Source organism: Coregonus lavaretus (assembly GCF_964263955.1).
Source record: "Coregonus lavaretus genome assembly, chromosome: 2".
NCBI classification, from domain to species: Eukaryota; Metazoa; Chordata; class Actinopteri; order Salmoniformes; family Salmonidae; genus Coregonus; species Coregonus lavaretus.
The window spans coordinates 7,810,711-7,822,195 of NC_139989.1; the positions used below are offsets into that span (position 1 = coordinate 7,810,711).

The window sequence follows — 11,485 nt, forward strand, 5'->3', positions numbered from 1 at the left end:
TCCATGGCGGCGTAGTGTGTTACTAATGGTTTTCTTTGAGACTGTGGTCCCAGCTCTCTTCAGGTCATTGACCAGGTCCTGCCATGTAGTTCTGGGCTGATCCCTCACCTTCCTCATGATCATTGATGCCCCACGAGGTGAGATCTTGCATGGAGCCCCAGACCGAGGGTGATTGACCGTCATCTTGAACTTCTTCCATTTTCTAATAATTGTACCAACAGTTGTTGCCTTCTCACCAAGCTGCTTGCCTATTGTCCTGTAGCCCATCCCAGCCTTGTGCAGGTCTACAATTGTATCCCTGATGTCCTTACACAGCTCTCTGGTCTTGGCCATTGTGGAGAGGTTGGAGTCTGTTTGATTGAGTGTGTGGACAGGTGTCTTTCATACAGGTAACAAGTTCAAACAGGTGCAGTTAATACAGGTAATGAGTGGAGAACAGGAGGGCTTCTTAAAGAAAAACTAACAGGTCTGTGAGAGCCGGAATTCTTACTGGTTGGTAGGTGATCAAATACTTATGTCATGCAATAAAATACAAATTAATTACTTAAAAATCATACAATGTGATTTTCTGGATTTTTGTTTTAGATTCCGTCTCTCACAGTTGAAGTGTACCTATGATAAAAATTACAGACCTCTACATGCTTTGTAAGTAGGAAAACCTGCAAAATCGGCAGTGTATCAAATCCTTGTTCTCCCCACTGTATGTACACTACCAGTCAAAAGTTTGGACACAACTACTTTTTTTTTTTTTTTTTACATTGTAGAATAATAAATTAACTTTTAAGAAGGCACACCTGTTAATTGAAATGCATGAGGTGACTACCTCATGAAGCTGGTTGAGCGTGTGCAAAGCTGTCATCAAGGCAAAGGGTGGCTATTTGAAGAATCTCAAATATAAAATATATTTTGATTTGTTTAACACTTTTTTGGTTACTACATGATTCAAATGTGTTATTTCATCGTTTTGATGTCTTCACTAATATTCTACAATGTAGAAAATAGTAAAAATAAAGAAAAACAATTGAATGAGTAGGTGTGTCCAAACTTTTGACCGGTACTGTATGTTTGTATATGTGTATGTGTGTGTAGTGTGAGCTTCACCATGAATAAGAAGCCTAGAGAAATGCACCTGGCTGTGGTCCAGCAGAACTCAGAGACCTGGGTGGGTGGCTAGTCCTGCCAACACAGGCCAGCAGCAGGGGAGAGGGAATGAGATCACACACACACACACACACAGACACACACACATATACTTACTGTTTTCTATAGTTGGGTCATATGAGTCGACAAACTGGCCTTCCACAAACTGTATAGTCAAGGAAGATTTCCCTGTGAAGGAGATAGACACTTATGAGCTTCAGTGTGTTTAATTAAGAATCCTTGCTAATCGATCACAATGAATTGCCCTTTGATTCACAAGTGGTATCATTCATCAGCGTCCTAGGAAAAAGCCAAATACTCTGCCTACCTTGAGTGAACTGAGTGGGTTTGTTCATATTTTGCTAAATGTCAAATGCTGCCCTGTCTAGAGCTGTAGAAAATACAATGATTGCCATTTCCAAATCACATTATGCTCCCTTCCAAAATGGGCAATATACAAGAGACGGAGCATAACTCAAATGCTGTTAAAATTGGTACGTGGTAAACTACTATTTCTGGCCTTTTACAAAAAATTCTATGATATCGATGTACATCAGAATAGCAGCTTACTAACATTACTGCATTTGAGCAATTCTCTAGGGTGGAAAAAAGCTAGCCTACTGGCCTTTCTTCAAATAAATATCAAGAACACTAGGCTAGTCAACATAAGGGTTTCTTGCTGAATTCACAAACCAGTGTTTTTTACCTTTAGCAGTAGCCTAACACACAGGCAGGTTACTATGGTATACTATCATTAGCCTAGATATCCCCACTACGTACTATTACAGAGCCTTACTACAGAGGCCTTTTTCTATCTAAACACTCCTATACAGTCCTCCCACAGCCTGTTGCTATAACAACCGAGAGTGGAGTGTGGCCATCCACGGTTGGAGACGTGAACTCTCTCGCTATCTGGGAAAAGCCCGGAGGACAAGAGAGCAGCTCGCTCCCATTTTCAATGCTCCAGTAGTCTCTAATCAATTCTGAATGCTCACCTCCCAGTCCAAACGAACTCTCTTGTCTCCCTGGGTGGTAAACTCCAGGGGCACACATAGCGGTCAATTTTAGATTTAAAACTACCAGTCAAAAGTTTTAGAACACCTACTCATTCAAGGGTTTTTCTTAATTTTTACTATCTTCTACATTGTAGAATAATAGCGAAGACATCAAAAATATGAAATAACACATATGGAATCATGTAGTAACCAAAAAAGTGCTAAACAAATCAAAATATATATTTTATTTGAGATTCTTCAAATAGCCACCCTTTGCCTTGATGACAGCTTGGCACACTCTTGGCATTCTCTCAACCAGCTTCACCTGGAATGCTTTTCCAACAGTCTTGAAGGAGTTCCTACATATGCTGAGCACTTGTTGGCTGCTTTTCCTTCACTCTGCGGTCCGACTCATCCCAAACCATCTCAATTTGGTTGAGGTCGGGGGATTGTGGAGGCCAGGTCATCTGATGCAGCACTCCATCACTCTCCTTCTTGGTAAAATAGCCCTTACGAAGCCTGGGGGTGTTTTTGGTCATTGTCCTGTTGAAAAACAAATGATAGTCCCACTAAGCCCAAACCAGATGGGATGGTGTATCGCTGCAGAATGCTGTGGTAGCCATGCTGGTTAAGTGTGCCTTGAATTCTAAATAAATCACAGACAGTGTCACCAGCAAAGCACCCCCACACAATCACACCTCCTCCTCCATGCTTTACGGTGGGAAATACACATGCGGAGATAATCCGTTCACCCACACCGTGGTTGGAACCAAAAATCTCCATTTTGGACTCCAGACCAAAGGACGATTTCCACCGGTCTAATGTCCATTTCTTGTTTTTCTTTGCCCAAGCAAGTCTCTTCTTCTTATTGGTGTCCTTTAGTAGTGGTTTCTTTGCAGCAATTCGACCATGAAGGACTGATTCACACAGTCTCCTCTGAACAGTTGATGTTGAGATGTGTCTGTTACTGGAACTCTGTGAAGCATTTATTTGGGCTGCAATTTCTGAGGCTGGTAACTCCAATGAACTTATACTCTGCAGCAGAGGTAACTCTGGGTCTTCCATTCCTGTGGTAGTCCTTATGAGAGCCAGTTTCATCATAGCGATTGATGGATTTTGCGACTGCACATGAAGAAACTTTCAAAGTTCTTGAAATGTTCCGTATTGACTGACCTTCATGTCTTAAAGTAATGATGGACTGTCGTTTCTCTTTGCTTATTTGAGCTGTTCTTGCCAGAATATGGACTTGGTCTTTTACATTTACATTACATTTTGGTCATTTAGCAGACGCTCTTATCCAGAGCGACTTACAGGAGCAATTAGGGTTAAGTGCCTTGCTCAAGGGCACATCGACAGATTTTTCACCTAGTCGGCTCGGGGATTAGAACCAGCGACCTTTCGGTTACTGGCACAACGCTCTTAACCACTAAGCTACCTGCCGCCCCCTTTTACCAAATAGAGGTGTCTTCTGTTTACCCCTCCACCTTGTCACAACACAACTGATTGGCTCAAACACATTAATAAGGAAAGAAATTCCACAAATTAACTTTTAAGAACGCACACCTGTTAATTGAAATGCATTCCAGGTGACTACCTCATGAAGCTGGTTGAGAGAATGCCAAGCGTGTGCAAAGCTTTTATCAAGGCAAATGGTGGCTATTTGAAGAATCTCAAATATAAAATATATTTTGATTTGTTTAACACTTTTTTGGTTACTACATGATTCCATATGTGTTATTTCATAGTTTTGATGTCTTCACTATTATTCTACAATGTAGAAAATAGTAAAAATAAAGAAAAACCCTTGAATGAGTAGGTGTTCTAAAACTTTTGACCGAAAGGATAGTCAGAAAGTTAGTCACACAATGTGTAGGAAATGCATACCATTCAAACCCGGTTTTGGATTAGGTTCGAGGAAAATACATTGGAAATGAAAATGTACAATGCACATAATTCCAAACCGGTTTCAACCCTGTTTTCAGTTTGCTTTGATGAAGATGCATTGATAGTGCAAGCTAATTGTAAATCATTCCAACTCCGATTCATACCAGGTTACAGTTTGGTTTGAGGTGCACACTAGGCTTCGGCGGTATACCGTATACTGGGGTATTTTGAAGTACAGACTGTATGATTTCCAATACCACCCCCCCCCCCCCCCCAAAAAAATAAAGAAAATATATATTTTTTACATTTGTTCACAAACATTCTATTGAGCGAGTCACATGGTACACTTGTTTACATGTCGTGCAAATGTGAGGTGACTATCCACTGTTGAGCAAGCAGCATAAGAGAGGTGAGTGATCAAGTTCCACTTGAAATGTTTTAATAACTTCAAAATAATAGTAATTACTGAAAATCATATATTAAAGTTTTAATGTCACGTGCAGTGAAATGTCAAGTACAGTGAAATGCTTTTCTTGCAAGTAATACTATGTAATACAACAAATAACATTAGGTAGAACAAAAACACACAATAAATAAAAATAAGAACATGAGAAAGTAAGTAATCATACTACACTGAACAAAAAATATAAAACGCAACATGCAACAATTTCACAACTTTGACATCAGCAAACCGCTCGCCCACACAACACCACGATGTTGCCATCTGCCCGGTACAGTTGAAACTGGGATTAATCTGTGAAGAGCATGTCTTCCCTTACTTCAAAGTAGCCTAGCCAAAATCAGATGATATCCGTGGAGGCAATTATTTTATATCAACTTTCTTTCATTGTCCAGTAGCCAAAGGCACAATCCTAGTCATATTAGCAACCCATGTAGTTGTTGCATATTAGATCTCCCCTCTTTCAACATTTCTAAGGGATATTTTCATCTGTCACATGAAACTACTCACATGTGCAGTGCGCTTCTGTTTTCCCATTAATTGCATTATGGAATGAACATTTGCACGTAGCCTTCTGCCTTGTGCATTGCTGCGCTTATAATGCTGAAGAAATAATACTTTATCGACATTTGAAGTTAAACGTTCTGATCTGTTGCATCAGACTCATTGTTTTTATTTTAATTATTTATGTAGCCTAGGCCTACTGGTTGTATGAATTTGGGATCTATCGTCCCACAACTGTCCCAGGGTCTGTTAAGAATAGGCCATTTCTTTCTCAACAAGCTGACCAATGGAATAGGTCAACTTTTCTACTATGGGGGATAGTAGATTGACATAGCCTAGTCATTTTGCTGTTTGTTACTCGTCTTGTTGGCTGAGGAAAAGTAAATGTGGACAGTTATTCTAACATCTTCAAAGTGCGCATCAGAATTCGGTAATAAGGACCGCACATCGTTGCATGCTCGACATGCATGTTCTGTTAATATGAATTACCATAATCCAAATGGTTGATTCTCATGAAACCAGTTTTAAAATGTCTGTAGCAAATTGAGTTACAAAACCATGATGCATCTGCAAAAATCAACTATCATTCTGAGGACTAAGATGTCTAGTATTTAAGAAAGTGTCTTAACTTAAATACATTTTTCGCCTGAATATTGTACATTTTCACCCCAAATGTTCATTACCGAAATGCGTCCAGATTAAATTCTCTGGTCATTTTATTTAAACAAAATAACTTATTTGAATAAAACACAAAATATGTTGCTGTAGTTTGTCCATAAATCATAAAAATTGTATAGTAGTTGAAGTTTACATTAAACTATAATATTTATTACATGTCTGTGGACATACCCTAACACTTTTTTAAGTTCCTCTAAAAACTCCAATCTGTTTTTAAATAAAGCTTTCTTCACCCATGATGCATCAGCTAGAGGAGTAGTCCTTAGATGAGCACAAATTCAGAATGAGCACTTCAGAATTAAGTTCTTATTCTCAAACATACCCTTTCCCCCACTGGGCTTTGTCATTGGGAAATAGTCAGATTAAATGTGATAATATTTGTATAATTCCATTTTAAATCTTTTTATTTTTAGTGTCATGTTTAACTCAGGCCTTGTCATTAGAGAAGCAATGTTAATAAATATTCGAAACATTGATTTGTTTATTACTTTTTGGTGAAAATGTTGGTAAAATGCATAATATCTGATCAAAAACATAATAATAATGATGATGAAATAGAAAAGATCCTAATCTCAGTGATTCAAGAGGATTTGTTTTGTTTTACAGTTTCGTGAGAATGACCCAAATGTGATTTCTGTCATTCTGAGCACCGTGGATGGACACCCTAATCAGGTTACGCACCCAAAGCATATGGGTCCCGTAAATCTCTAAAATGTCAGGTAAATTAAAATGCTGCTGGTCAAATGTCCGACGCCACATTTTCCTAATGGAAACCCTGGGCGGTAGTCCTTGAGTTATTGGGAACAGGAATGATGGTGGTCATCTTAAAACATGTGGGGATTACAGACTGGGACAAGGAGATGTTGAAAATTACCGTGAATATTCCTGCCAGCTGTTCTACGCATGCTTTGAGAATGCGCCCTGGAATACCGTCAGGCCCCTCGGCCTTGCGAGTGTTGACCTGATTAAACACCTTACTAACGCCGGCCTCGGATAGGGAGATCATCCCAGTCCTCTGGGTCGGTGACGCCCCTCACACCCGGCACGATGTTGTTATTGTTGAAGCGTGAGTAAAATGCATTGAGTTGGTCTGGTAGAGAGGCGACGTTGGGCAGATCACGGCTGGGTCTTACCTTGTCATCCGTAATGGACTGTAGCCCCTGCCACATGCGGCGGGCGTCGGAGCCTGTGTAATAGGATTCCACCTTATTGCTATATTGTCCTTTTGCTCGTTTGATGACTCTGCGGAGGTCATAGCGGGACTTCTTGTAAATGTTCCTGTCCTCAGCCCTAGCCTCAGGGTTTTCTGTGATAGCCCTGTGTGCGGTAGCCCTGTCCTTTAGTTTAGCGCCAACCGCTGTGTTAATCCAGGGCTTTTGATTGGGGAAGCAGCGAACCTTCACTGTGGGGACAATGTTGCCGATGCATTTCCTAATGAAGCCAGTGACGGAGGTGGTTAGCTCATTGACGTTATCGGTGGAGTCTCAAAACATATTCCAATCAGCGCTAGCAAAGCAATCATGTAGCATAATTTCTGATTCTGGTGACCATTCTCAATGGAGCGAGTCACGGGTACTTCCTGTTTGAGCTTCTGCTTGTAAACAGGAAGGCGGAGTACGGAGTCATGATCTGATTTGCCAAATGGCAGACGAGGGAGGGCCTTGCATGCTTGGTTGTGGGTAAAATAACAGTAGTCTAGGACTTTATTGCCCCTAGTGGCGAAAGAGACATGTTGATGGAAGTTGGACATCACGTGTCTTAATGATGCAGAATTAAAATCGCAACCAGAAAAGCAGCCTCCGGATGTATGTTTTCCTGCTTGTTTATAGCCTTGTACAGTGCCAGCTTGTTATTTTTCTCGTCCTGATGTGGAATGTATACAACAGTCAAGATAACAGCTAAAATGCCTTTGGGAGGTAGAAGGGTCGGTATTTGACCATCAGGTATTCCAAGATGGGTAAAAAAATGGGTCGACACTTCCACCGCGCTCGAATCAGCACACCAGTTGTTGTTAATTAAGATGCTAACTTGCTAGCTATAACGTTAGGTGGCTAGCTTGCAATATCCAACTTCTTGGTTACAGCAAAGACAATCAATCCCATTCTGGATCAAGTGTGAGTAGCCTTTTGAGATAGTTGTATAACTATACGAGGTGGGTTGTCTGTCCTTGCGTTTAGTTTAGGCTATGTTCGCGTGCGCTTGTTAGCATTAAGCGTGCATCTGCTATGGGAATTCGCTAGTACTTTGTTAGCATTTGGAAAGAAATAGCACCCCTTGTATGCACTGCCGGTAATACAGTATACCCCGGTATGCTACAAGAACGGTATGGAAATCTGGAAATACCGCCCAACATTAGTTTACACATTGAAAATGCATTGACCTGACTCAATGGGTGGAGAAACAGAAAGGAGCAGTGTATTCCATTGCACTGTGCAAACTGATTTCCTCCTCAATGCATTGGCTTTAATGAGGCACGAGCCAAAGCGCATGACCACAGGACATATTTAAAGATTTAGCAAGACTCCATTACAAAGACTGGAGACATGCCAATTAACAGCTTTGCTTTGTAGGAGTTGTCTGTAACGCACAGTGGTAGCCCTTTTGAGCCTTAGTATACAGTATAAAGAAAGATGCATATTATAGTAAGCAGGCTGACAAAACACACCATTTTATTTTATTATTAGCTTGAGTACAATATCTTACTAGGCCTATAGGATGGCAAAAAAAGTTTTATGAGGACATGAAGACAGAAAAATTGGGACATGTTCAATTGTCTTACGGCCTATCTGTTGAATTTATTTGAACACTGGAATTGACTAGTAGCAGGCTGTAGGCTACATTTAATCCATGTACTGTAGTAGTCTATTGTATTGATTTCCTTGCACTTGTCTTGTGAATGAACCAAACTAATGGAATGGCCTAGGTCAATAGTACCAACATTGTTCATAGTCTTTGTGAACCAAACTGCGAGGTTCGTTTGAAAACTGGAGGCTGTGACATCTAGGTCCAATCCCTGACAGTTATATCCAAATGATGTGTAGCCTCAAAATCTCTTGCATGGAAAATATCCACAGCATATCCACTGCTCCTTGTGGACCAAGTTCTGAAGATAGCTTGGAGACAATCATGTTAGGGGATCAACTTCTGACATTGACTGCAATACCAAGATGATGTGTCTAAGCCTAGGCTAAATTCCACTCACATTGGGATTCAACTAACGTCTGGTGGTGGTGTGGAAAGCCAGGATGTCCAGTGTGACTGCATGGAGGAGAACACAACAGCTTTCACGTTCCACAGACCCAGCTCCCAAGAGTCCAAGCGAGGCTAAGTCAAGTGTGACGTGATGCGATGTTCGCACGCCCTCTGCACTACCAGCAACCTTTGCACACACTGTGTGTGTGTCATCCCAGTCCATACACAATGGCTCATGACATACAAATAAGCCTGTCCATGTACGATATCAGTATGTCCATAGTAATACCCGCCATCTTCATTTTGGTTGAAATGATATTGAGACAACCTGAGTAGTTGGATTTTGAAACAAATACCATATGATAAGATACAGTTCTGTGACATCATAGGTTAGCCTAATTCTGAATCTACAGGTTAGGCTAAGGGCATCAGCATGCTTCACTTCGGTCTAACTGAACACATACTCCCTTAAAAGACCTTTGCTTGAAAAACAAGAAGAAAGCGGCAATAGTACTGTTTGTCCATTTTGAGATGCAGTAGCCAGTATACACTTCTTCAAAATAGTGAGAAGATAACTCAAGAAATCTGTCATAAATGTTGAGGTTTTTGCTGAAGAGATCTTAGTCGCTCAATTTTACATCTAACTAAGATGTTTGATGCAGTATTTTTCAATGAAAAATTGTGCATGAAAACGAGTCATCTCTTGTTGAATGACAACAAAGACTTTATTGAAGAATCCCTACTGTTGACCAATCACCGACCGACGAAGGAGCGTAGACCTCGGCTCCGAACTTCAGCTTGCCTCTAGAAAAAAATGTGTGTGCCCGAACAGCCGAAAAACGAACAAAAACGTCACAAAATGTTGTCATAATATATGCACGAACAGTACCGAACTGTTTCGGCTGGGAAGCATGTGGTCGCTTTAAGGCCTACTCTGAACATTTTTTGGGGTTCTTACTTAAAATCTATGAGTTAGTAACTATAGAAATACAATTAATGTAAATCTCAGCACAAGTAGGCTACTAAAGACTACATTTAAACTGATTAGTGGCGTCTAAAAGAATAATGTCTTCAACGGCACACTCACAAGGCCATCATTTTCTTGTTTAAACAGTGAGATTTGAGGTAACTGGACAAATTCTCTCGTAAAAAGCTGCCACATTGACATTGATGCTTCTACTTTCGTGAGTCGTGACGTTTTCATTTACATCCCAGTATCAGGACCGCTTGTGCTGTCCTCAACTGCTGTGGCATCAACTCTATCTTACTAGTGGCTTGTGTAAGCACTTTTTTGACCAAACATTGACGTAACAAAATAAAAGAGATGATTTTCAATTACTGTGTGCATAACACAATTAACTATAGACTGCCATTTAAGTTATTCAAATACAATTGATGAGGATAATGCATCACGTGCCGCTGACTGCATCTTTTTATTCAACGAAACGTGAAAATGTAGTTTACGAATTGAGAACAGCAACACTGGTCCAGGGGTACATGCTGCTGTAGCTAGTGCTACACTAAATCTCTAGAGTCGTTGAGTTTCCAGTCATCTGACTGGCTTATTTAACAATCAATGACCAGGCAGCAGTAGCCGCCGCTCGCTATGTGCATAACGTTTAGGCTAAAATACGTTTGCCAGTAGTATGTGTAGTCATCGTCATTGAACTTGCCTACACAGAAAGCGCACAATGGACCTCGCTATCACCGAAAACGACTAAATTGCGCCCACTTACCCACGGATCTGTATCCCAGGACGGCGATTTTTCGGGATTTCGGTTGAGGCATCTTTTAGCGACACTACATCAATATCGACATACAGAAGCCTACACAACTGATCAAAAACTGGAACAGATGTCAAATGATATGTCGAACACGATAAGAAGCAGAAATTACGCGTGGAATTACAACAATTTAACCGGGGGGGAAAAGTAGTCGAGCATCTGTATCCTCCGCGTCACTCCCAAAAGCAATACCATCTGAACAATTCATTACTGCTCGCCGTTGGTTGGTTGCGCATACGCAGAAAGGAGGGTCTCTGTCCTCTTCTTGAGCTGCGGTTGGATAAGGTATATTCACTGTTTTCACAAGCACGAAATTAATTGGCTGTCAAATATGACGACTGGAGAATTTACTATCAATTTCGTTATGATGGCACTCAGACAGCAATTTTTGACATGTGAAAAGGATTCATGCTGAATAGAATGAAGGAATGTGAAGAAATGTAACTCGCGCATAGTGTCCAACTATATACATCTAGAGGTTTGACTGTGTAAAGTTGAACATGTGCAGATCCTTCTGTGGGTCCACATTCATATTGGCCTATTATTATTTATAGAAATATATGGGTACCATATTTATTGACATTAATTTGCATTCAAAACGAGATGAGAGGGTCTTTGACAAAGCAGCTCCAATCAGAAAGTCAGCAGCAGACGAGAGTCATTGGGTTCATAAAGGCTCGGGCTCTGGTCTCTGCTGCCATCTTGTGGTGACTTGGGAGACTTGCAGTGTCTCCACTTAATATCAGCAGCATTCTCCTTACCTCACCGTAACACAGAATCCTACACTATGTTACATTGAGAGACTAGAGCCACCGGGGGTCTTGTATTGGCCATCATCACACTGTATC

General features: G+C 40.7%; 1 protein-coding gene across 1 annotated transcript in view; it reads right to left on the reverse strand.

Annotated features, from left to right (window-relative positions):
• The window catches only part of LOC311145241 (GTP-binding protein Rheb-like), a 31,549-nt gene extending 20,725 nt beyond the window's left edge, over positions 1 to 10,824 (reverse strand). The window contains exons 1-2 of the mRNA XM_084181475.1: positions 10,590 to 10,824; positions 1,258 to 1,329 (exon numbers count right to left, since the gene is read on the reverse strand). Coding sequence (XP_084037601.1) covers positions 1,258 to 1,329; positions 10,590 to 10,641 — 124 coding nt within the window. The 5' untranslated portion in view covers positions 10,642 to 10,824. The remainder of the gene's footprint in view (positions 1 to 1,257; positions 1,330 to 10,589) is intronic.
• Between the last annotated feature and the right edge of the window lie 661 nt (positions 10,825 to 11,485).